Source organism: Cervus elaphus, chromosome 9 (genome assembly GCF_910594005.1).
Source record: "Cervus elaphus chromosome 9, mCerEla1.1, whole genome shotgun sequence".
Taxonomy (NCBI): Eukaryota; Metazoa; Chordata; class Mammalia; order Artiodactyla; family Cervidae; genus Cervus; species Cervus elaphus.
The window spans coordinates 17,750,986-17,776,713 of record NC_057823.1 but is presented as its reverse complement, the minus strand read 5'-3'; the positions used below and the strand labels follow the sequence as shown (position 1 = coordinate 17,776,713).

At 51.3% G+C, this 25,728-nt stretch overlaps 1 protein-coding gene across 6 annotated transcripts in view; it reads right to left on the bottom strand.

The window, feature by feature from the left end:
• Positions 1 to 1,470: 1,470 nt before the first annotated feature.
• ILF3 (interleukin enhancer binding factor 3) overlaps positions 1,471 to 25,728 on the bottom strand; it is a 30,294-nt gene continuing 6,036 nt past the window's right edge. The window contains exons 2-20 of one of the 6 annotated variants that reach the window (XM_043911506.1): positions 20,257 to 20,463; positions 19,479 to 19,708; positions 19,148 to 19,325; positions 17,016 to 17,163; positions 15,541 to 15,632; positions 15,042 to 15,137; positions 14,228 to 14,339; positions 13,703 to 13,800; positions 13,036 to 13,147; positions 12,822 to 12,932; positions 12,069 to 12,268; positions 11,556 to 11,723; positions 11,014 to 11,151; positions 10,732 to 10,908; positions 10,473 to 10,626; positions 10,254 to 10,307; positions 6,591 to 6,956; positions 5,828 to 5,953; positions 1,471 to 5,060 (exon numbers count right to left, since the gene is read on the bottom strand). In XM_043911506.1, coding sequence (XP_043767441.1) covers positions 4,924 to 5,060; positions 5,828 to 5,953; positions 6,591 to 6,956; positions 10,254 to 10,307; positions 10,473 to 10,626; positions 10,732 to 10,908; positions 11,014 to 11,151; positions 11,556 to 11,723; positions 12,069 to 12,268; positions 12,822 to 12,932; positions 13,036 to 13,147; positions 13,703 to 13,800; positions 14,228 to 14,339; positions 15,042 to 15,137; positions 15,541 to 15,632; positions 17,016 to 17,163; positions 19,148 to 19,325; positions 19,479 to 19,708; positions 20,257 to 20,259 — 2,700 coding nt within the window. In that variant the 5' untranslated portion in view covers positions 20,260 to 20,463 and the 3' untranslated portion in view covers positions 1,471 to 4,923. Of the gene's footprint in view, positions 5,061 to 5,730; positions 5,756 to 5,787; positions 5,954 to 6,590; positions 6,957 to 8,402; positions 9,794 to 10,253; positions 10,308 to 10,472; positions 10,627 to 10,731; positions 10,909 to 11,013; positions 11,152 to 11,555; positions 11,724 to 12,068; positions 12,269 to 12,821; positions 12,933 to 13,035; positions 13,148 to 13,702; positions 13,801 to 14,227; positions 14,340 to 15,041; positions 15,138 to 15,540; positions 15,633 to 17,015; positions 17,164 to 19,147; positions 19,326 to 19,478; positions 19,709 to 20,256; positions 20,464 to 25,728 lie in introns of those variants that run through there. The other 5 variants (XM_043911505.1, XM_043911507.1, XM_043911509.1 and 2 more) reach the window with 5 other exon arrangements.

The window sequence follows — 25,728 nt, the reverse complement described above, 5'->3', positions numbered from 1 at the left end:
CCCCCGGAGGCCAGGGAAGCTGCAGACCTGGGGGCGGAGCCTGAAGAAGCGGCCTATTAAAAGCCGCGCGCCGCGCACAAAGGGCTCACACAATAGGTAGGAGCTTGAGGAACTGTCCAATTGGGAGCGTCGGAGCGATGACGCACCGCACGACGTTGAGAGGCAGAGCCTGTGGAAAGCCTCTAGGCGGAGCGGGGATTGTTGATTGGCCCTGTTGGACTTGCTCAAGAGGCGGTCATTGCTCAAGAGCTTGAAAGAGGTCATTTTCGAAAGGGTAATTTGGAAAAACCGATCCTTGGATGGTTTCTGCACCCAAGTGAAGCCAGTGTACTTTCCCAGGTTGAAAGTCTCAGTGAATCTCCCAACCCTTCCCTCCATGGGGTCGACGCAACTGTGCAGAAGAGCCCCAAAAACTGGAAGTAGGGGGTTCTCCTTACGGGGTAGCTACTACGGTTCTCAGATGCAGAACGGCAGGAGTTGGGTTTGCTCTGGAGCGGAGTTAGGGGTACCTCTGACGTTGTAATAGAAGTCCTTGCAGCCTTGGGATCGGGTTGATTGTCCCAGGAGCCTGGACGATGTTTTCTCTGATTCATTCAGACAGGGTTGGGAGCAGTCCTTGTGTACTAGTCTCAGCCCCCACAGCCTGGGTGCCAGGCCAGCTTTTTGGGAAACACCAGAAAGGCCATGGACTAGGACTTCTGACCTGTGTGGAATGACCTCTATGGCCACTGCCTAAACATTCCAGCCTGTCTCCCCCACAGTAGAACAGAATAGTGAGCCTGGACCCGTCTCCTTATCTTGGCCCAAGATAATGCATCCCTCTTTGTCCCAGTCAGCTGTTTAGGATATGCAGTTTTAACCCCTCTTGGGTCTGGAAGGTGGTCCCTCGCAAAGTCCAGGGGACTTTTGCCACAGAATCACTCTGAACCTCAGCTCAGTTGTTGCAGAACGGACCTTTTTGTCAGTCTCTCAGTCTGTTTTCACCTCTACCACAGGTTCTTTGCCCAGTATCCGAAAGAATTGCTCTGGAGCACGTTCTTTCTAGCTCAGAATCTTTCCACGGCTCTCCGTCGTCCTCAGGATGAAGTTGAGAACTCCTCTGCTTGCCAGTCAAGCCCCTGCACTGGATGGCTCCAGGCTTACATCAAGTCACACTTCTCCCTTTTCATGAACACAATGCTCACTCATCCGAGTATAGCTCCTTGAATTACATTCACACCTGCCAGAATTTTCTGAGCATGTCAGTCCCTTGGCTAATCCTCAACACACCTTTTGGTCCCACTCAACCATATTGTCTCACTCGAGACATAGAATGCCTTCCCCTAACACTCCACCCAAGCTGGGAGGGGCCCTCTTGGTGCCTGGAAGCTCCTTGAGGGCTAGGACCAGGTTCACTGCCATATTCCCAGCGCTGAGTACACGGCTGAAACATACAATACCCAAAAAATACGTTATGTGAATGAAACAAATGAGCACAGTAAATTTTCATTTATTCTGGAGTGGGTTAGAATGAGCATTTCAGCCAAAAATGCGTGCTGCATTGCTGCCCAAAATTGTGTCCAGAGGTTTTAGAACAGGCCTGTGAAGAGAAGGAAGAGCCCCATAAGGCTCACACCTGGACACTGAATCCTGAGGCTGGACAACTCAGCTGACTACACCAGAACGGGCTAATGGTCAGACAGAACAAATGAATGTTTCCCTGTTAGGGTAGAGGGTAGTTGGGCAGCTCAGACTGCACCTAGGCACAACCAGGGCCCCGGTGACTGCAAATCTAGAGAGGTGTATGTCCCTGATTTTTGTCTCCACCATTGCTACTAAAGGCCCTCTTTCGTCAGAGGTCACTAGTCCCCAGTACTTACACCCTGTGACCAGTTCAAATTCCTGGCAAGGCCCTGTCGTTCCCTGTGACATCATCTCTTTCCACCATGAGGCGCTAAGTCATAATACTTTCTCCCTTCCTACCTTCCCTCCAAAAGCACCCTTCAGGGTGGTGTCCGGTCCCAGGTCACTGACCCCCATGGCCTATCCACCAAGCACCCTGTCCTGATCAACTCGCTAAGGGTGTGGGCCACCGATCGGTCCTTGTGCTGAGGCTCCTGGTGCTGTCTGCTGGTGGCTCAAGGACACGACACCACCCTCCAGCGAGACGTGGGCCAACGTGTCTCTCCATAAGCCAGCTGTTGCCCACAATGGCCATGGCTGAGGAGGAGCTGGAGACCACCTCCTCCACACTGGCCTCCAAGGCTTAGAGGGCAACAGGCCTGGGAAAGCCTGGATCAGCTCTGAAGAGGTGAGGTGTGAGCAGCAAGGCCTTTTCCATGCTAAGGTGTAGCCACAGCTTGCTGAATCCAGCTTCCTGCGGTGGTAGGTCCCAAGGGCTGGGATACTGTCCATGGTCAGCTGCATCACCGCCACCAAGGTCCCTGAGCAGAGTCAGGGTGATGAGGGATCTGTGATCACAAGTGGGCTCCTCAGACAGGTACTCACCTTGCTGAAAAGATGCTGTTGGCTCTGTGCTGCCCACACCTGACTACAGTAATCCTAACTGTGGCTGAAGAGCTTCCAGGGCTGTGGCACCAATGGAGGGTAGAACCTTTACCCAGCCTTGTACTGGGTTGAAGTGTTTCCCCAAATAGGTCTGTCCAATTCCTAACCACCAATACCTGTGAACCTAACTTTACCTGGGAACACATCTTTTTAGGTTTTTTTTCAAAAAGGATCATGGCAAGAATGCATCCTAGACCAGGGTGCGCCCAAATCCAGTGACTGGTGTCCTTACGCAAAGACTCACAGGAAAAGTTCATGTGAAGACACAGGCGGAGACCGGCATGATGCTGTCACAAGCCAAGGGATGCCTGGAGCAACCAGGAGCTGGAGGCGGCAAGACGGCAATCCTGCTTCTTCCCAATAAACTTGTCCTGACTGTGGGAGGGACTTGGTCAGGCCTCCATCAAAGATAAGCCACCTGGGCCCCAGCCTTCCCCCGAGAGGGCCATGGCAGCAAGTCCCAAGTCCCTGAAGACGTGTCACCACAGGGACATCTTCCTCCGCTGCCTTCTTTGATCTTGAGATGGTGTCCCTTGTGGTGTCAGCATCCAGAAACGTGAACGGTGGCGGCGGATGCTGTTGGGAAACCCACGGTGAAACCTGTGTGGAGAATGCAGGTCCAGAGCTAAAGTCATGTGGCAGGTGGTACAGGAGTGTTCCTCGCCACGGACTTCTGAGTGACACAGCTTCTGCCCACATCTTTATCATCTCAAGCACAGGATCCCAGGGGTCTCGTGTGGGTCTCTCTCGGTGGAGCCCCTGAATCGATCTCCACTAGCACATATGCTGAAGGGATACCAGGGCACTTCAGGCCCCATTCCCCAAGCTGGACCATTTGATATCCAGAGCCTCTTCTGCTCTGGCAGCTGACAAAATTCTTATGATGTTTTTTTATTTAGTGCAATCACCTTTCCTTCACCTCCCCAAGGAGGCAAATCTTTATCCTCTGAAGGCATGCTGGATGGTTTCTGCCTCAGTTGAGTGATTCTGCGTCAAGAATGGTTCACACTTCTTCCAATGGCCAAGGTTAACCAAGCGTGGGAGGCCAGGCTGCCACCTGGGGCTCAGAACTTGCACAGTACACGGTCTAAGAGTGGAGAGGCAAGACTAGATGGGTTTCTGCAGACAGGCAGTCCCAGGCCTCACCGAGGGGCTCCGTCCAGACAGGCAGGTACCACCACTCTCTCCCTGGGGCAGGGCCGGAGTTGAGAAGGGCTGCTTGGGGAGGGGGGTGGCCGCTCCTCCATCTGCACATTGATAACCCCTAGGTGACAAATGTCTCCCAAACACCGTGCAAATGCCCAAGATGGAAAGACATCCCAAAAGTGTACTCAGTGGAACAGACCCCAGGCAGGGGCTGCTGGAGACACGAAGTGCCCTGCTTGCAGGGATGGTTCTGGGGCAGCATTCCCCAGATCTTGGGAACCTTCAGCCAGATTCAGCTGGGCTTCTTCAAAGTCAGCTATGTGCACCAAAGTACGGGAATCACCTTACTCCACGGTGAATTTGAAATTGCACTTAAAAACTCTATTAGAATTCATGGAGTAGAAAATAAACCCTGCCCAATTATGTGTGAGCAAAACCTAAACAGCAGTGTGGGCCTCCGGAAGCTGCCCTGCAGGCCGTCGGGAGAACGGAGGTTACGGAGCCGTTGCAGCACCGGGTCTCCAAGCTCCCAGGACACTGGGTCACTGGCCCTGGACCTCTCTGGTGACCAGGAGCTGCCCTGCCCCCACACACTGCCTTCCTGCGCTGGGAACAGGGTGGCGGCACCCTGCCCATCCTGCTGCGGGTGGGCCAGACACCCAGGGCTACGACGGGCGCAGTTTTGTTTTTTCTTTATTTGTCTACATTCAGCTCAATTCAGATGTACTGCCTGAATGATGCAGACATACCAAAAAAAAAAAAAAGAAACCCCACTCTTTCCCACTGGTTTTTAAAATAAAATCTTCACTTATAAAACTGAAACACTAAAGCATTAAAATACAGAAAGCTCGTTTAACTCACTTCACAAAAGCATTAACAGATGACGTATCCCTTCCGTGACTATTTAAAGACAAACTGAGTTAACACTAACACCAATCGTAAATAGACAGAGGGATACTTAACTGCAAGAACTCAAAAAACTCTACTCAGACAAAGTTGTAATGGCAACTAACAAACCATTGAAGACACGGAGTCCCAAACACGGCTAAATATGGGTCACAGGACGGGTCACGGGGGTGACCAGCTGCACCTCACGACACGGCAACGTGGACAGGGGAGGGCGGAGGGGCCTGGAAAGGCCGGCTGACATGTTAACTGTGATGCATAAAACTGAATCTTACAATGGGAGGGTAAGTGCAGAAGGTACAAATCTTCACCCCCTTGGGGGCTTTATCTGTATTGATAGTTCATGCTGTGGTCTGCGTTTCTGCCATAGCCCCCTTGTGATGACTGGTAGGAGCTGGGAGGACCGCTGTAATTCTGGCCGGACCCTGGGGAGTTGTAGTTCGACTGTGATGAGTAGCCTCCTAAGGGAGAGAGGAATGGGTCAGAAGTGAGGGGCACAAGGCCCACCCCATGGTCAGTGCTCAGGCGTCAGCCAACACTAGACAGAGCTGTGTCTGTCCACGAGATACAGCAGCAGAGAAGCCCTGGAAACGCCACTTTGTTAAGTGTCTTTCCAGGGTCAATGGGTCTGGTTCTCACATGAGCCCTGAGAGGTGGGGCCATCAAGCCGGGCTTACAAGGGGTAGGGATCTGCCGTCACACATGCATTAGCCATGGGAGCTGTAATGGGGGGCTGCCTGAGCCAAGGCTGAACTCACCACCCCCAACCAGAGTTCACACAGCAGGCTGTTTGGCCCTCACTGTTCTCAGCATTTTCCCCTGCTGGTGCCAACATTTACAAGTAGGGCAATTTCTGGACTTCCCTAGAGGGGGGCAGGGGGCTCAGGTTTCATCGCTGGTAGGGGAGCTAAGATCCCACATGCTATGTGGCCAATAAGTTTTAAGAAGTAAAATAAAATTGGGTCTCAAAACTGTCTGGCTCTGGAAGCCAATGCTTGAGGTGTGCCCAAGCCTAGGTTCTCAGAAGCCCCGTGTGAGAGCCGGTGACCCCCATGCCTGGTTTTCACCCCACACGGAAGCCACGTGGCAGCTGCCACCACAGCCCCATGTGTGCTGCTCCCCGCACACGCCAGGCCACGCCACTCCTCATGGGGCCCCCATGGGCCCCGCTGGCTCTGAGTTTAAGCCTCCCCTCGCCCCTCTGCACCACCTGCTTCCTCAGGCCCACCTTGTTTGCCTTGGTATGAGGAGCCACCCCCAGAGCCTCCGTAGCCCCCATGTGACCCTGGGTTGTAGGACGATCCGCCTGAGCCGTAGCTGTTCCCGCCGCTTCTGCCTCCACTACCACTGTAATCTGGGGGAGAGAAGACAGTGTGGTTAAGGGGCTGTGGCCACGACGTGGCTGGGGCACTCTAGGTTCTTTGTGCTGTAGCCCTGGCAGTGGCAGACCCTTGGTTGAGAACCTAGGCCTTCTCAGGAATCCCTGTCTTAACTGTTTAAACCTGGCAACCAGTCCAACAATGAAGTGCCAGGGGTCACTGGAGTTCTGAAATGTCACCACATTCTGAAGCCCAATTCCATCCTGCCTGCTCCATGCCTCCTCCCTTCTCCCACTTGGCACCCAGCGACCCCTGCCAGGCCCACTCACAGACAGCACGGCTTCCTTATGGACAGCCCAAGGATGCCCCGAGTCTTGTCGTGCTGTCTGCACAGGAGATGAAGAAGGGGGCAATCTTCTTCATCTGAGGATCTGCTGGGGGCTGTCTCCAGAGCCTAGCCCTGGAGGCGAGCTCATAGCAGCTGGCCTGGCCTCACAGGCTTTATCTATTCTGGTGACCCAGCCTCTGGAACCGTGGAGAAGGCAACAGGGAGGGGACAGCAAAGACTCAGACTGGGAGATTCGTTTCCAGGGTCTTCCTGATGCCTGCCCTGTAGCCAGCATCGCTCAGCTCTCCACCATGCCTGGGGATGTGCTCTGCCAGCCAACTCACTGAATTTGCTCTCGTAGCTGTAGTCGGATCCGCCTCCGCCTCCAGGGGAGCCGTACGAGTTGGAGTATGAGGAATAGTTGCCTTGTCCATGATTGTAGCCTTTCTGCTTGCCCTGCGGGGGCCCGTAGTTGCTGTACTGGCTCTGGCTGTAGGACTGCTGCTGGCCTTGGTGGGGCTGGTAGCCTGAGCCATATGAGGGCTTCTGCTGGCCCCCGTGCGGCTGCTTCTTCCCGGCGTGTTTTGGGGGCACTGGGGAGTTGTAGTTGTCACCTTGGTAGTAGGAACCGTAGCCAGAAGAGCCACCACCGCCCCCGCCGCCGCCACCACCGGCATTCCCCGAGTGCCCTCCGTTGCTGTAGAACTGACCTAAACAGGAAGGCAGCAGGTCAGGCGGAGGAGGGGGAGACGGGGAAGGGCAGGAGGGGGGCGGTCGCAGCTGTGGGCCCTGAAGGCTGACCCACAAGCCCATGGCCCAGGCCGGGACAGAGGGACGGAGGCAGGACAGCGAGGAGTGGTGGCTCCGGTCCATCAGACAGCCTGGTTGGGGCTGGCCCCAGCCTTCAGCTCCACTCACCCATCAGCTGATGACAACAATGGATCTTTGCCAAGCAGCGGCACGACAGCAGGCCGACAGCAGCTTTTGCGGCAGATGTCAACATTATAGTGAGATGGGCTCCAAGCGCGGGATGACATTCACGACTAGCTTGCTGCTACCCAGATGTCCCCAACAGTGACAGGAAAAGCAAAGCCCCACAGAAGCAGCCAGCTCCCACCTTGTCCTCCTCCCCTCGCCCCCCAACTCCCCGCTGTGCTGGGAAGAGGCTCTGCAGTCCAAGCCCTGGGTGACCTCAGGAGATATTCTGTAATGACGCCCCTAAAGCCAAAGCCATTCATGGAAGACTAGCTGGTCTGAACAATGACCTGGGATGTCTCCCAGGTGTGACTTCCACAGCCTCGAGGGGAAATGAAACACCAGAGTTGGGTTCCCGACGCCCAGGTGAGGCCTCCCACAGGGCACACCCCTCATTCCCAGCACAGCTGCCGGGCACAGGCGGGACCCAGTGGCAGGACTAACAAGTGTGCAGCGAGGCCACCACATTCTCAAGCCCTGAAGCAGAGAATGTCACGATGGATACCCGCCTCCCCAAGCTGGTCGCTCGGTATAGACCCTGGTTTGTTAACAGACCCCAACACTCAGATGGACCCATGGGGGATGGGAAGCGGAGGTCAGGTCATGTGGGTGGCTCCCCGACCCAGCCGGGCAATCCCCGACACTCACGCAGGGGCAGCGGAGTCCCTGGGGCAGGCAGACCCGGGCACACTACTTCTGGTTGGCTGCTGCCCCTGACACAGCCAGCCATTGTGTGTGCCCGGGATAGGGGAGGCGGAGGAGGGAATGTTCCCACACCCCAGTCCTTCCTTCCCGTATTTAGCAGCAATGGTCTCCAGTCTTTTGAATGAGGTGAATCTGGGAGTTCTCAAGGACCTTCCACCCACTGCAGATATACACCTCGTACCACTGTGTCTTGGGTGGTTCGGACAATAATTTGGATACAGCTAATCTGCCACGTAAGTTAATTTCCTTAAGACCCCTCCACTCAGCCCACCAGAAGGCAGAAACACCAGGGAGAAGGCTGTGTCCCTGATGCAAGAGAGAAAACACGCGAAGGTTCCTGGAGGAGGGGCGGTACCCCCTTGAGACGCCCCCCTCCTCTCAGCAGCCCACCACCTCAGCTGCCCACGGTCTGCACTGAGCGCCTCCTCACCCCTCCACCAGCGTGGGGATGAATGAAGACGCCAAGGACTGAGGGCTTGTTACTTTAACATGTATTGATTAAAAAAAAAATAATAAAGGGGAGGGAAAGTTTTCAACGTCATTTCAGGATAACTATTTCCTGGTATAAAAAGACATTATTCTCAAACAATAACGTTCTAAAAAAAAATACATCATGCAATCAAAGTTTCACTGAATGTTTCAAACCCCTGGGAACAAACTATGGAGTAACCGTTTTGACCAGTTTTTTGCCTGAATAAACGCAAAATCTTGCAAGTCAATGTGGAGGCAGGCTTTGCTGCAAGAACTGTTGATCAGAGCCAAAACTACACTGGTTCCCAAGAAGGACTCCCGCCAGGAAACGAGGGTCTCATTCAAGAGCCAGAACGCCTCGGTGCACCTCTACTTGCAGGGAGATGCCCCCAGCTCAAGACTGCAGCTTCAGAGGAGAGGGCAGTAACTTTCCAGGCCTTCTGGAACCTGTCGTGGGAGCAGGCTGGCAGCACAGGGCCTGCTGGGGGCTTGGCTCCTCACAGGAGAATTAGGCGCTATGTATTAGGCTCTTTCTACTTGGATATTTTTAAAGCCCCATTTAAAAGAAAAAGGGAAAAAAAGAAAAATCCTTAAGAATCCCATGCATCTGCAGCAATGATTAGGACTTGCAAAATTCTACGTTCTCATTTCCTTAAAGCCTGTCTGTTTCTTGCACTAAGAGTGGAAGCACAGTTTTGATACCTTTGAGAGTTCACCTCTAGCTAAAGCAGCCACAGAATATCGCACTCCGGAACAAGAACCCACCAGAGCAGTTACAAAATATGGAAGAGGTTAACTTAGCACAATGTACAATTCCCCAATGTTCTCAATGTTTCACATGCTTATGGAAAAAAAAGCAGATTGCTCTGGATTCGGATGTGGTGAAACTGTTACTGTCAAAGGCATCAAAGAGATTTGGGGATTTGTTAAAAGGTTAAAAATTCATACAAAACCTGCTGTAAATTAAGACAAAGGTAGATTAAAATGCATTATTATCTGTCTCTTAAATAAAGTAATGCTTTCCATAAAAAGCAAAGGTGGGCTTTTGCCTTGATGCTGACCAACGCTGGCTCTAGAATTCTGTGCAGTTCTGCACAAAAACGCATTCTCTGAAAAATTGTTTTCCACTTATTGTGAACTTCAATAGGACCAAGTTCAAAGGCAAATCACGATAAAAACTGCCATTGTCTTAAATTCTGCAGGCTAAGAGTTTCAGACAAGCTGCGGTGACAAGCCACGGTTGAGAAACCCAGTGAAGCACAGGGCACAGCACGGACACTTTGGGTTTTGGAGTTCGAGAAAATTGGAGTAAAAAGTTGATTTTGTGTGCAATACTTTTAGATGCTCTAGGAAGACCCAAAATCATGATAGCCGTAGCAGTCTGTGAAAAAGTCACCTACAAAAGGGGGAGACAGAGCAGAGAAAAAAAATTAGAATTCTTTTGAAAAAGGGCACAGAGCGCCACATTTGAAATTCATGTTTTAGATTTCTCTGCTCCTGTAACCCCCCAATGAAGGCTCCTTCTCAAGACAAGAGCTGTGCACTGTCAGGAAAAGCGTATTCACAGGTTTGGTGCTTCGCATGGCTTAAAGCAGAGAAATTTAAAATTTTGACTTTTAACGAATTTGCCAGTTACACAAATGTGAGCCTTAACACTTAGAGAGTAAATTACGCTTCTGCAGCATGGGGGCGCTGGAGGACCACTTGCCCTAACACCAAACACAGGTGCCAGCCGCCCATGAATCTCAGGGAGACTGCTGCTGCTAATGCTGCTGGGCCACCCTGCTCTAACTCAGGGCACGGGAGCTAAACTGCAGCTTCTTCCCAAGCTCAGACAAAGAGAAACACGCACTTACTGTAGCCAGCAGTCGCTGAGTTGCCTCCATACCCGTAGCTGCCATACCCGGCACCTGGAAGGGAATGGAGAGGGTCACCAGGATAGGAAATGGGTCTGCCCCACCCCTGCCTCTTTCTGCATCTCAGTGAGTCCCTGGGGCGGGGTGGGGGTGGGGGGTCCCCACCCACTGCAGGGAGCAGGCCAGGCCCCTGGGGACAGTGCAGGACAGGGTCCTCACCAGCATTCATGTAGCCTCCATGGTTGGCACCACCGAATCCTCTCCCTCTCCCTCGACCGCGGATGTTCCCTCCTCTTCCCCGTCCTCGGAGGTTGGGGGGTGGGGGCACTTCATTGTGCATGGGGCCCCCCATGCCGAACCCAGGGTTATGTGGCTGGATGGGAGAGAAGACAGACCACTTACATTTCTCTCCCATTCAAACGATCCGAGAGCACCCACCAAGGAGAGCGCACCCGAGAGCTCAGGGCTGAACACTCACCTTAGCAGCAAACTTTGGGCCACCTCTCACAGGCACAGGGGCTCTCTTCTTCTTGTTGGCCTCCAGGGAGAGAGGGGCGTCAGGGAACAGCTTTTCTAGTGCAGCCAAGGCGGCATATGCTTTGGCCACCTTTTTGTTTGAGCCAGCACCCTGAAACTTCTGCCCATCCACCTCGACCTGGGGAGAACAGATGTGTGTCAGGGGTGACCCAACACTGCCTTTGGGGTGGGGGCGTCTCCTAAGACCCCAGGCCCCCACGGGAAGCAGCCCGGGACCACTCGCCTCCATGACGAAGCGTTTGTCGTGGCTGCCGCCCGTCTCTGAGATGAGCTCGTACTTGAGGCCGCGCCTCTTCTCGTTGAGCTCCATGACGGGGTTCTTGCCATGTTTGGTCAGGATCGGCCCCTGCTGTTTTACGTTCTCAGGGAAAACAGAAAAGAGCACCGACAAACTCAGCTGAGGTCTTTCCCACAGGCGGCAGCCGCCCCTGCGTTAACGGTCTGAGGCCCTCCGCTCCACTCACTCTGCTGCCCGCCCCGCTGGAAATCACCTGTGGGCTTGCCAGCAATGGGACCACCTCCACCCACACCGTCTCTCTCAGGGAAACAGCCTAGCCTCGACTACAGGCCTCCCAGGCGCCGCCCCCGACGTTGGGTCAACACCAGCACAGGCCTCGACAGCGCACACTTCCACTCCCTCCACAGGGCCCTGGACTGGAAGGCTGTTACGCTTCTGGAGGAAGAGAACGAGGACCAGTGCCTGTCCTTGTTCAGGGGACCCTGAGTCACTCCTGCGGGGCCTCACAGCACCCACCCTGTGCTCACCTCGGTGGTGGGGTCCGAGGGGAAGGCGGCACTGGGGGTGGAGACGGCCTCCACCACAGGTGGAGGGGCCACCACGGCGGGCTTCGCCTCTGCCTCCTCAGCTGAGTCCTCCCCCTTGCTGGAGTCTCTGCCTTCAGCACCCGTGGGCAAGCCCATGTCCTGTAACACCTGCAGCGGGGGAGACCCCGTGTCCCCAGTGAGGAAGGCCTCACCCAGACAAGCACTCTCCCACATCCAGCATCCTGAATCAGCAGCTCTTAGGGAGCATCCAGCCAATTGGAGGCACTTTTCTGAAGCTCCCAAGACCACCAAATGCCCACCCACATTTGGAGGCCCTGCACCCATCAATGACGGCATTCTGGCCATGTGTGACTTGGCCACTGGTCAGGCCTCTGTTTCAGTGTTCCCATTCCCTCCCTCAGCCTCGTGCTTAAACAGGGGGCAGTGGCTCCTAATGGGCACAAAGCTGAGGGAGGCACATCACCATTCCACCACACCGCTGGCCACACTCACCTTCACAGCCACGTGCAGCTTGGCAGTCTTTTTGGAGGGCCCAGAGGCCTCGAAGGAGCTGCCGTCCACCTCCACTGACATGGTGAAAATGGGGGCGTGCACGGGACCGGTCTGGGAAATCAGTTTGTACTGCAGCCCTGGTTTGAGCTGGTTCAGTCTCATCAGGGCATTCATCGCTTGTGGAGGCTCTGCCTTCTCCTCTAGAGAGAACACAGCAATGCTGCTCTACAATGCCAGTCAATTCTGACCCCGACAGGGACACTCTCCTGACTGCCCGCCCGCAACACACCACGTGGTGGACTGGGCAGGAGGCCAGGTGGCCACATGTGCTGAGGGCCTGCCTGCCCTGCTATCCAGACACATACCCTGACTGTGGTCACCAGCTGAGGTGCATCCATCTTAATTGTGTTCCATGCCCATGCTAAGTTTAATCAATCCCCTTCATGGATCACAGCCTAGTCGTGGCGAAGGAGCTTGCATAGCTCAATGAAGCTATGAGCCATGCCATGCAGGGCCACCCAAGATTGATGGGTCATACTGGAGTTCTGACAAAATGTGTTCCACTGGTGGAGAGACTGGCAAACCACTCCAGTATTCCTGCTGTAAGAACCCCATAACCAATCATTCTTAAAAGCACTTCCACATCACATCCAAGAAAAATAGAATAAAAGCAGGTATGTCACCACTTTGGGCTAAACCTTCAATGAAGCCAGATGGCGGCTTAAAACAAGGAGTATGTGTGAATGCTTGTACCTTTTTTCTGAATCTTCTTCTTCTTTTTGCTAGGAGACTTTTCCTCTCCATCTTCCTCCATCGGGCGTTTCATGGGCGTAATGGCGTAGGTGGTGCTGGGGGGTATTTGAACTGAAACAAGACGAGGACGGCAGCAGCTGAGACTCTAGCCTGTCCTCTGCCGGGAGCCCATGATGACGTCGCCGCCTGGGCCCAGGCCCCACGGCCTCCTTACCCGTATAGTCCACTGGGTTTTCATTCTTTGGTTTCTTGGGCATCTTAGATGGCAGAGGGTCCATACCAAGTACTTTATGGAGCTGGCCGAACGCAGCTAGTCGCAGCGCGTGCTGGAGAAGGGGAAGAGGAATCTGACTGAGCCGCCCTGCACTCCCAGCCCTCTTGTGTGCGCTCACTAATGCCTCCTGGAAGGGGTGGGAGCTGAGGGGGTCGCTAATGGTCTCCCCTATGACAGCAAGGGGTCCTCCGCCAGCCAGGGGACGGCCTGATTGCCAGGGCCCAGCCTTGCTGTGGGGGAAGGCCAGCCTGTGACCACCCCCCTCAAAAGAATACAGGAGACCCCAACCTGGGGACTGGTTGCCACACGGAGCCACGGGGTGGGCCTGCAAGGGAAGGACCCCTGAGCAGTCCACATAGCAAATACATCTCCCCGCTGAACTCGGGTGTCTGAAAACGGCACTCGAGCAGGCCAAGGGGGGGCAGATGACAACCTCGCGTGGCGCCAGGGGAAAGAAGCAGCCCAGGTTGGGGCTCCCTGTATCAGGCCCGAGCCCCTGACCTTCGGGCCCCAAGCTGAGCCTACCCTGAGAATACCCAGTAACGGAACTGGAAGCCAGTGATTACAGACTGGGTAAGGGCTCACGTGGCAATGGCGACGACTATACCTGCGCACTCTGTGTGATATCTTCCCGTTGCTGTCTGTCTAGATGCCCAATAGCATCAGTGGCTTCTTTTTCACAAGGGTCATAAATGCCAGAACCATCTGAAGGCAGGAAACAAGGAAGATATGCAGAGGATTATCTTTTAGCATCTCGGAAGCGTGGTGCTGGGCTGAGGGAACCAAGTGCGTTACCCCCCGCGCCCCATCCACACCCAGCTCTGGAAAACACGCCGGGCTCAGTGACCCACTCGGCGACCAGCCCGTGAGAGAAATAAGCCACTTGTGTCTCAGAGCAAGGAGCTCGCGTGGGAGTGGGTCACTACTGCCCCGGATCCGCCCGGAGTCACAGCTGCGGAGCCGGCACAGGGCTGGATATGATGGTGCAAGAGGGTAGTCACATGCTTCACCCCTGGAGGGACACGGGCTGCTGCTACCCTAACCCACTCAGGGGACCCGCCGGGAAGTGGCCTCGGGGCCTCAGTCCCTGTCCTTTCCTTTCCCTACCACCTGCAAAGCACAAGGCCCCAACCTGGCATGACGATGCCCGAAGCCAGGCACTCCAGCACCCTCCGCAGGGCCTCGCCGGCACCCATGGGTCTGTTGGCTGTGCCGATGGACTTCTCACAGAGAAGCTCGAGGGGCTGAAAGGGAAGAGGGACAGTTAGTCACCAAGTCCAGGAGGGAGCAGGCTGACTCTGAGGCAGTGTCACCCTGTGTGTGTGTGTATCAGAGTCAAGGCCCTCCAAGTTCACAAGCCAAAGACAGCACACCGAGAATGGGGCTCCACCAACTTTTCTGGACAGGGACTGGCCTCTTAGGCTGTAGGGGCCAAGAACGGAAGCTGTGTGCTTAGGTACTTAAAGTGAAGCATTTAGAAAGATAAAAACCAGGAGGGGGTATGTGTATACTTAGAGCTGATTCATGCTGCGTACAGCAGAAGCTCACGCAACACTGTAAAGCAAGTATCCTCCAGTTAAAAAATAGTTAAAAAAAAAAAAAGCCATTCTTCACAACAGACTATAGACAGAGGCAACTGGCCAAAACAAGCCTGTGGGCCTCAGTCTGCTGACCCTTGTCTCAGAGCAGCTACAAAAGCTTCTACACAGAGAAGCTGTCCCAGTAAGTGCGCCGCTGGTCCCCCCTCGGCTGAGCTGAGCTGTGCACCCTCCTCTGGGTTCCTGGTCTGGCTCTCAGCCCCACCCAGGGTGTGGCACTCAGCAGCTCAACAAGCAGCTGTGACGGGATGCATCGGCCACACCCCAACGGGCCACTCCAGCCCACTGATTGGCAACACAGTCCCGGGATCTGGGAAGTCTCTGCACACATGACCCAAGGTGCCTTACCCATCCTCTGAGGGGACCCCAGGTGGGCACTCGGGTGCACAGGTCCCTCAGGACCCGGATGACAATGACACATGACTTCAGCCCGTTGGCTCTGGCCTAGAGGAATAAAGCACAGGCTCTTTACACCGTGGCAGCTCCCTGCACGCAAGGCAGACATGAAACACACAAGTCTCAGGGCGCTGCTTTGTCAAGGGTAAACGAAGGTGAGCGTGCATGACCACCAAGTGTGCAGTCGGCAGCGATTCCACCGAGTGGATGGTAATAACGTTATTACTCTTGGCACAAAGCAGCAGCTCCCCACCTACTCAGTCACAAACCTCCTTGGGGGGGGGGGGGGTGTCAAATTTGTCTATGCGTGCTCCTTTAGCATCCGCACGCCAGCAGGTGCTAAGTTCAGCACGGCGCTCTTCAATGTTACCACAACTTTATGGTGAAAGTTAGCCAAGTTAAAACTTAGGAATTCTCTACCGAAAGACAAATAGAAGAACAAAATGCAAACCTGGAACCACTTGGCGTGTCGGAGGGACGCCAAGGCAGCAAGGCATTTCTGCCTGTCCAGAACGTCCGGGGGGTCGTTGACTGATAGCGTTTCTATTCATGGATGGAATAAGAAGACAAGGTACAGTTTGACCAAGGGGTTTCTGTCAGGTGGAAAGGGGATGTGGCAGCTTCCTAAAGGGCAGCTGAGGCTCCCAGAATCTCAAGTCCTCTCCACCCTTGACCAGGGAGGGAGATGCTCGAGCACATTGAACTCAGCCCCGAGAGGAGATTGTAAAAATCAGAGGCCCCCTCCAAAAAAAAAAAGAAAAAAAGAAAACAAAAAGAAAAACAAAAACAAAGTGGGAAGGTACTCTAAAAGGAACAATCCCATGGGGAGGGGGACAGATAGGTGGACCCTATCTTCTAGTAGATGGTTACCTTGCTTCCTCTCCCCAGGATCTCCCAATAAATGAGCTATGCTAAAAAATTCATTAGCAAAAAGAAAAAACAAAAACCAAAACCGAAAAAAAAAAAAAAAAAAAAAAGAAGGTGGGGGGAGTAGAAATGCACTCCCTCTCTGCCTCCCAATCCCCTGAGGCAACTACGGCAAAGGGGACCACCTCCGCTCACCAGGCGGGACTGCCCCAGCCCCAGCCCTTGACAGAGTCAGTCCTGTTGGTCAAAGGTCCAGCGTCCCTGAATTGATAAACTAGAAGGGCTCTGGTGGTGAACCAGGTATCGGAACCAAAGGGCACCGAGGAACCTCAACAAGGGCGTGCGTAAGCCTGTGCTGCAGCAAAACCGGGGCGTTTGTCGTTGCCACCATCTGTGCGTCAGGGGTTTGGATAAGGCCGGTCACCCTGACTTTCAGTCATGACTGAAAACCATCCACCCAGAGATACACAAGGGGCCCTGGGCGGACTCGGAATCGTGAGAGCATTAGCACTGTCCGAGGTTCCAGGATTTGGTCTGAAAATCGCTCCACTGTTAAAAAAAACTTTATCCAAAACTCTGCCCCAGCTCTCTGCTTCTCGATCATGGCCACAGGTAACAGCAGCCAGTGGACGAAGACAAACAAAGAGGCCCTGGTTCTACTGCAACACAAGCTGTCTGCACCAAGTCCAATGTGATACTCATGCAGAAACCATCTGGTTGTCTTCCATACTTTAAAGCCTACAGTCACTGGGGACACGCTTTTCCAAGGCCAGAGACTGGCTCAACTGAAAAAACACCTTTAATACCGATGAGAACATCCAAGGATTAAGACAGACAAAGATGGTGCAATCCTCTCGGAAAAGTACTACTCACTTTTAGTGCAACTGTTCTGTCAACCTCCCAGGACCGAAACCCAATGGGAGATGTGAGCTCAAGTAAAGGTGGTCAAAGCTATACCGCTAGCCTTTTATCAGAGCAATCTAAAACTTCATAGCACATTTTAACAGTGAGGGGATACCACAGTGCCAACGCCCTGCTGGCCTTTCTCAGCCTCCCTACCTCCAGCTAATACTTTCTCCATTTCTTCTCTGACAACAGGGGAGGTCAGGTGGATGGTCAGGGACAATGGAGGCTCTTTTGTGTTTTTTATCACAATCGCAGCGTCATCAACAGACTGGAGTATTTCATACTTGTCATCTGTGACCGCCTATAAAAGAAAACGCAACCGTCAAACACGTGCTTCCCAAGACCAGCAACAGTTCTCTTGAGCTCCTGATTACGACTGCAGGCCAACTTCTTGGGTTGTGACTGACAGCAGCGCCTTCCACGAGGGGTCAGAACGCCCTCTTACTGGACAGGCCTTTGGCCGTCTTCCAGGTACTCCAAGGAGGAGATGACTACTTAGCAGAGAGAGGAAGTTTTGTAATACAACATTAAGAGTTTAGGGTCTGGGAGGAGATGGTGGTGTGAAATCCTCACTGTGTCACTCGGGAGTCACATGACTTTCGACAGATTACTCTATTTCATCAAGATTATGATTTCTGATTTGTAAAATGGACTTAGGGACATGACCGACACCCAAGGCAGCAAAGGAACTGAACAGGACACGGCACGGAAAGCATAGGACCCAGCACAGCACGGGCAGCCGCCACCACCGCTTCCACACACGGACGAGCCGCTGTCACAGGGCACGGGACGAAAACTGCGTGGTGAAACAGCTTCATGAGGCGACTATGGAAGCACGTACTTGCTGCAAATGCATGCTACATGCGTCTATAAAACGACATTCATGACTGTAACTTCTGCTTTCTTCTTTATACCAGTCTATACGCCCTGATCAAGAAAACTTGAGTATTTATGATTTTTGTCAAAGAAATAAAAAGTTTTGGGGAGAATAAAGGCATTGTAGAGGACCCAAGCTGACTTTTCTCCACCTCAGCATTATTAGACGCGCCAGTCAGATCACTCACAGTGGCGGGGCCGTCCTGTGCACTGGAGGACCTCGGAAAGCCTCTCCAGCCTCTACCTACAGATGCCAATAGCGCCACACCTACTCTGCTAAGATAACTTAAACTACCTCTAAACTCACTCCATGTCCCCCGGGGTTCAAAATGTACCCCAGTCAAAAATCACTCATCTACATGATAAAAATATACTTTCTTGGGACTTCCCTGGTAGTAGAGACTCCACACTTTCAATGCAGGGGGCACAGGCTCGATCCTTGGTAGGGGAACTAAGATCCTGCCTGCCGTGTGGTATGGCCAAAAGAGAAAAACGGGGGTAAAAAAAACAAACACCTTTCTTTATATCTCTCTATAAACACTCTATGAAAATGGTCTTTCCTTTAGAAACATTTACGTCAACTTAATTTCCTACACTTAATATACTTTTTAACAGACAAAGATGGAAACCAACTTAAAAAATTACCACTAAAACAAAAGTTCAGGGCTGCCTTCCCTTTCAACAGTCCCCCGAAGCCTTTCCACACTGCATTAGCTGCTCATTTCAATTCTGACCTCTGTCCTGAATCCTGAGGGATCAGTCACACGTGACAGAACAAGATTTACATGGGAAAATGAACAGTGTATCTACAGGATGAGAATTTCTACTTTCTTCTTTTCTTAACCTGTGGCTGAATCCAGGGTAGTGTCCCCAGGAGGCACCGAGGGGCAGCGACACACAGACATTCCAAAGCCCAGACACCTCACCAGCCAGGGACATGGGGTCAGTTACTGAGCTCCCCGCACCAGTCAAATCTACTAGAGTACTTAAGATGATCAAGCCCCACCTCAGTCATGATGAAATGATATGTGTGCAGAGCTTGTCTGGCCTAGGGCCTGGTTCAGTCAATGCTCAAGAAATGCCAGAAGTTACTATCTATATAGTACTTCTGTAGTGAGGTAAATAAATCGGTTAAAACAACTTTTTTGAAGTCCAGGTTTGCATTAAGGAGGAATATCCTTTGCAGCCACCCGCCCATCCATCCATTGCTGGAGTCTGGATGTGACGGTCATGCCCAATGCCACCTGGTACACAGTGGGCCCCCAGCCTGGCCTGGCTGCCGGGCAGCTACAGAAACGTGGGAACAGCAGGGGCCAGGCCGGGTGTGCACACGCCTCCCGGCGCACAGTGCAGTTGGCCATGTGTGCCCCCGACCACCCTGCGTCCCCAGTGGAAGCAGGCACACTCACAGTGAGCTGGATGGCCAGGTTGTCAGCCACCTTGTCCAGGAGGGCGGTTGTGGGCTTCTCCTTACACAGCAGCACCAGCTCCAAGTCCAAGTCCCCCTTGAGCAGAAGGCCCTTTGCCACGAGGCCAACACGCATCACTCCCCTCAGGGTTCTGGTCATGTGCTCTGTCTTCTGCTCCCTGAGAACAGCGCAACACAGGCCCAGTGAGGTGCAGGCTGGCCAGAACCCAGGGGCCCCGGAAAGGCTGGAGTTTCTTAGAAAAAGGAGAGGCTCAACCCTGCACTGGCCAGTCTCCCTAGAAATAAGAAAAAACCCTACAAAGCCAACCTACCCAGCCCCTTCTTTTCCCTCGTCTTCCGCAGGCACATCCACATTCTCAGACTCGGCATGGTCGCTGCTGCCTTTCTCCTGCTCATCGATCCAGTCCGACACAGCTTTGAGAGCCCGCTCTGTGTGGGACACCATGTTCTGGACTGCCTCCAGCTCCTCTTGTGTTGGGTAAACGGAAGAGTGCTTTGCCATCACATGGCGATCATCATTCACAAAAATTCGCACTGGACGCTGGAAATGTGAAAACTTAGTTAAAAACTATGTAAAGAGACCAAGCAGCTTGACACTTATCTGTTCAGTTGTACAGCTCACAATTACGCACATGAAAGGAAGACTATATGAACACACCTGAAGATCTGAGAAGGAGAACCAAACATAACAGTCGTGCTTTCTCTAGGCCACGGGAAGAAGGGGGCACATTATACATTTCTCTATTACTAGAACTGTTACACTACTTCAAAGAGTCTAATGAAAAATGATTATAAAACCAAATGCTTTGGGGAGGCAAGACAGGTGAAGGCGATTGAGAGGTACAAATTACCACATATAAAATAAATTAAAAGGACAATAGGGAATGTAGCCAATATTCTATGATAACTTTATATGGAATATAACATACACAAATATGAAATGACTCTTGTACACCTAAAACTAATATACTGTAAGTCAGCTATACTTCAGGAAAAAAAAAAGAATCAAATGCTTTGGGGCAACACCACAAATATTTTTGTAAGTGAATGAAGAAACAGTATCTATGATTAACCAAATAAATTTCTTACCATTTTTACTTCTCTTTATCTGTAGTGTCTGGAAATCAAATTTTTGCTTATCTTTTCAAATTGTGACAGATTTCCTTGGTGTTATCAATACTTCAACTATCTATAAGATCAGAAAATCTTTTTTAGTTTCATGTATTTCATCGGCGGAGGAGTCTGAGCAGTCAGATAATCTCGCAGGTGGAAAGCGGTGCTGCCTCAGGAAGGACTCTGTTAACACAGCAGGACACATCTCTATTTCCAAGTAATCACTAACCCAAGGTACAAACAACTAATTATAAAACTCCCCAAAAATGAAAACAGCTGGTTTCTAGAAGCCATGTTTGACTTCAGGCCCACATTCAAGATGATTTTTACTTTTTAAAAAATCTCCTTTCAACATTTCTCCATATGAAGTATGCCAAGTTTTACAAATAAACCTATTACCAAGCCTCCCCCAAGTGGTATGGGTTAAAATGTTCAGCAAAATCTTGATGTTTGGAGAAGGAAAAGAGAAGGAAGGAAGGAGTGAGCTCTGACCCTTGAGGGTCATGAAGACATGGAACAAGAGCAGGAAACAGAGGGCCCCAGATGGCTGCTGTGAACTGGCGCGGCAAGAACCTTCTGAAGCACCAGAGGGGACGTGGCCACCCCCAGCGTGCAGCTCTGGAGTGGTTGAGACAACTGCAAAGGACAACACAAGTCTCCAAGACAAACGTAGCTATAATTACAATTTTCGACTCTAAATAACATGCTGACTACAACCTACTCAATTCCCACTCTGTGCAAACAGTCTGGTCCACACTGAAATCTTCCAAATGAGTAAACAACCCAAAAAGCCCCATCAGCAGAGTAGGCAACAGATTGACTCCACCCATTCCCTCCAACCACATAACAGCTAGCCCCTTCCATCCACACCGGTTGTTACCAGCCAGCGCAGCAGGTTCATCTCAGAAAGGCATTCACTTCAAGGATAAACTCTGACAGGACTAGCCCCAAAGAGAATTTCCCATAATGCTTTAGGACTAGCTAACTATGTCATTGAAAACTTAGGGGCTGCCAACTAAAACCTGAAAATCTAAGGGTAGAATGAGAAGTGATACTCCTGCAGAGTCAGGCAAAAGGACATATGGGGTCCAATGCTTCCTGACAGGGGAGGGAGGGAAGGAAGAGGACCACAAGTCCCTGGGCTCAGCCCTGGCTGTGCCTGAGCCCTTGGTAAGCCACTCAGTAGTCACCAAGGGGGAGCTTTTGCCACTACCTGTGTGGCCTTCAAGTTTCTTGGAGCTTCCTTCAACCTGCAACATGGAACCTACCCCTCTACCTCTTCAAGGGGAATGTGAAAATTAGATGAGTTGGCCTGTGGAAAGCATGGAGCACAAATCCCACAAACCCTCAAAAAAAAAAAAAAAGAACTGACTACTACTACAGACAAGAAGTACCTCATCAGGTTGTTGTGGGGGCTAATAATAAGCACATGCAAAAGCACATCCTGCATAAGGAATGAATGACACTATGGCTGTGTCTGAAAAGAACTTCTTTACCTCACATACACATTAAAGATAAATTTATGGCTTAAACTACACGCCTGGTTTTTGCTTGTTTCAAAATACTTCAGTGAGGGACTTCCCTGGTGATCCAGGAGGTAAAACCCTGCACTCCCAATGCAGGGGGCCTGGGTTCAATCGCTGGTCAGGGATCTAGATCCCACATGCCACAACTAAGAGTTCGCACGCTGCAACTGAGACCCGGAGCAGTCAAATAGAAATAAATATTAAAAAAAATAAAATAAAATTTAGGGGTGAGGTGGGGAGTGGAGAAGGGAACAGGACAAACCAACACTGGAAAACATTAATACCTTTTGAAGATGGAGATGGGCAAAATGGGGATCACTGTGCGTGTCTGAAAATTTCCTTAATAGTTCTTTTTTAAGTGCATAGCAAACTGAAGAATTCTTACAAAAGTGCAGCCATGGCAGGTCATCTAAAATGTAAACCAAATCTCAGAAAATATAAACCGACAAGAAGCAGGCCGTCGGAAATGACAGCTGACTGATGAGGAGCCCACAGTAAACAGTCACCAGTCCTGGCCAAATCTACACTGAAACTTCATCAACTTGATAAAGAAGGATGATGTTTACAACTGCACTGACTTAGTCAGAAGAATTCTGTGTGCACCTCCCCTGGACCAGGCCCTGAGCCAGAGGCTGGGACAGTGATGAACACAGTAGGCAAGTCCCCCGTTCCTGTGGACCTGGCCACTCTAAAGGACAAATGCCTTCCCTCCAAATCCAACATGGTGCCAGAAGCCAATGCATCACTTCTCTATACTTACCACTTCTTCATCTTAGTCTTCCTCCACCAGAGATATCAGATACAGAGGCTTAAAAGTAACAGAGGGTTTAAACCAAGAGTCCAGGGGCCAAAGACCTTTTTATTAAGGGCTTTGTAGGACTGATATGTCTAAGATCTTCTAAAAGGAGCTCCCAGAAGTAGTAGTTGATTCAGCACCTGATGCAGAACCACGGTGGGTGAGCCTGGGTCAAAATGCAGTATCAGAAAGCCAGGAAGAGACTTTCCTGGTGGTCCAGTGGTTAAGACTGCGCTTTCAAAGCAGGAGGCGCAGGTTTGATCCCTGGTAGGGGAACTAACATCCCACATGCTGTGTCGCATGGTCAAAAAATAAGAGTTGGGAAAAAAAAAGAAAATAAAGGGAAGGAAGTGCTCAGTGATTACTGCTGGCACGTCCAAAGGACAAAGGAGCTGACTTGTGAGGGCTCCCCCTAGCTATATTTGAGGCAACCGAGTACCAAAAACAAAAAAAGGCCTGTATGAAGTCCTCCAACGCAGCAGAAAAACCAAACTAATCTGCAATCGCCTCCATGGGATGGTGGCAGGGACACCTGGAAAGGGTGCCAGGAGCTTTCTGGGGTGGTGGTCACTGTCTGCACCTTGATAATATTGTGGGGGATATGCACTGACCAAAATCCACTGAATGGTATATGCAAGATCTGTGCATTTACCTCAAAAGAAAAAAAAACCAAAAAACTAAATAAATACTGGACTCCAGTTAATATCTAGAGCAAAGACTACAACTTTCTGCTACCTTGAAAAGTATCATAAAAATAGATACTGTTAACTCTAGGGCTTCCCAAGTAGCGCAGTAGTAAAGCATCCACCTGCCAATGCAGAAGACACAGAGTTGATCCCTCAGTTGGGAAGATCCCTCAGTTGGGAAGATCCCCACTTGATGGCAACCCACTCTAGTATCTTTGCCTGGAAATCCCACGGACAGAGGAGTCTGGCGGGCTATAGTCCACAGGGTCACAAAGAGTTGGGCAGGACTGAGCAAATGTGCTCACACACATCAGCTCTATTTCAATGAAAATAAAGTGGCTGAAAGACGAGAATAGAGAAGGAGAGAAGCGTGAAACACAGCTGAAGTCAAAGGAGAACTCGGGCGTACAAACAGGCAAGCGCTGACTGTAAAGTAGTGTCATCTTTTTCTGTATGTTTGAATCTTCTAAGAAAATGTTACAAGTATATGACTAAAACAGATTCAGCATGGGAACAGTACACGTGAGTCCACAATGATACTTATTTGACACCACTGGAGACATCCACAGCCCAACTCCCTCATCCGAAGGGACCAAGGTTCACCCGAGTTGATTCAGGGGATCTCTTCGAAAAATGCTACCTGATGAATCGAGACAGCCCGGAGAGAAAACCACCCTTGGACCACTGGAGAACAAGACAGTCACTGTGTAGAACATCAGCCCCCAAGGACATCTGGCCAACCCCGAATGCTCCTGTATTCAGCAAACATACTGCAGGGAGGTTTCCATCCACTGTCTTCACCGCTCAAACTCAGAGCATGTCCGTGCCTCTGCTCCAGTAGCTGCGTTCCTTGCGAGGTAAGCCCAAGAAAGGACCCATAAAGAGACTCACTGGGTTGAGGCCAGCTGTGATCGCCACTCTTGGACCATCTGTGATCCTTTCATCCCCGGGCCTCCCCCTTTAGGCCACAGCTTAGTGGCAATACCTCCTGATTCAGGGGGACAAAGCGACTAAGACTACCTATTCTGGACTACATTTAAAAACTGGAGGCGGGAATTCCCTGGTGGTCCAGTGATGAGGACTCTGTGCTTTTACCACTGAGGGCCTGGGTTCAAGGCCTGGTAGGGGAACCAAGATCCCATAAACCACAAGGCGTAGGCAAAAATATTTAAATAAATAGAAAAAAAAAAAAAAAAAAAACTGGATGGAGAAGGCAATGGCAACCCACTCCAGTGTTCTTGCCTGGAGAATCCCAGGGACAGGGGAGCCTGGTGGGCTGCCGTCTATGGGGTCCCACAGGGTCGGACACGACTGAAGTGACTTAGCAGCAGCAGCAGCAGCATGTGGGGAGTCTTAGTTCCCCAACAAGGAATGGAAGCCATGCTCCCAGAAGTGAATTCTTTTTTTTTTTTATTTCTCTTTTTGATTCATATCAATGTATGACAAAATGAATTCTTAACCACTAGAATGCCACAGAAATCCTGAAAGAGTTCTTTCAAAAGTCTATAAATATGTTGTGTTTATTGTGGGAAAAAAAACAAAAAAAAACAAAAACTGGAGTCAATGCTTTTTTGCTGAACAACAAACCGGGCCTCACTTGTCTCTGTGTGAACCCAGATCTGTCATCCAAATCAGCCTATCGGAAGCCAGCTGCTCTGGTCCTGAATACCAGAGAATCCATCTCTCCTTTTCAAAATTGTGCTGTCAAGAAGACCACAACACCCACCCATAAGCAACACTCCACTGCCCCCTGACAATCTAAATTTAAAGACAGGCTTTGAACTGCTCTTGCCACTTCAGTCAGAATTCAAACCGGGTCCAAGTGAAGCCTGATTTTTACCAGCCCCCAGGTTCTCTGAAAAGAAATCCAAGAAAGGAATGAGCAAAGAGCGAAGAATCAGGATCTTAAACTACCTGTGTGGTTTGGGATGTTCTAACACACAGCGATCAGGTTTCTTTTTTTTGTTCTCAAAAGCAGCCCACCCAACAGCATGCAGAGTTATAGAGGTTTAAACCACAACCTGCAGTGAGATGACCATCTTTCTGACCTCTCACTAGTTGGGATATCCCAATGATGATGCTGGCAGTTGGGAAAGAAATGTGCCCAAGTCAGCATGTGTGAATCAACAAACATTTGTAGAACTGAATGAACAGGTGTGGTGACAACACCCTAACAGGTATGGCCCCCACCTATCTTGCAGAGTAAACCGCACCCCCTCACCGCCATCCAGGGTATTTCACAAAACTAGAGTCCTGGTCACTCTGGGGAGTGGTCTGGAACTAGATACTCCTCTTGAAAGTTAAGTTAGTTGCACAGTTGTGTCCTACTCTTTGTGATTCCATGAACTACAGCCTGTCCCGCTCCTCTGTCCATGGAATTCTCCAGGCAAGAGTAGTGGATTGGGTTGCCATTTCCTTCTCTAGATACTCCTCTTAAAGA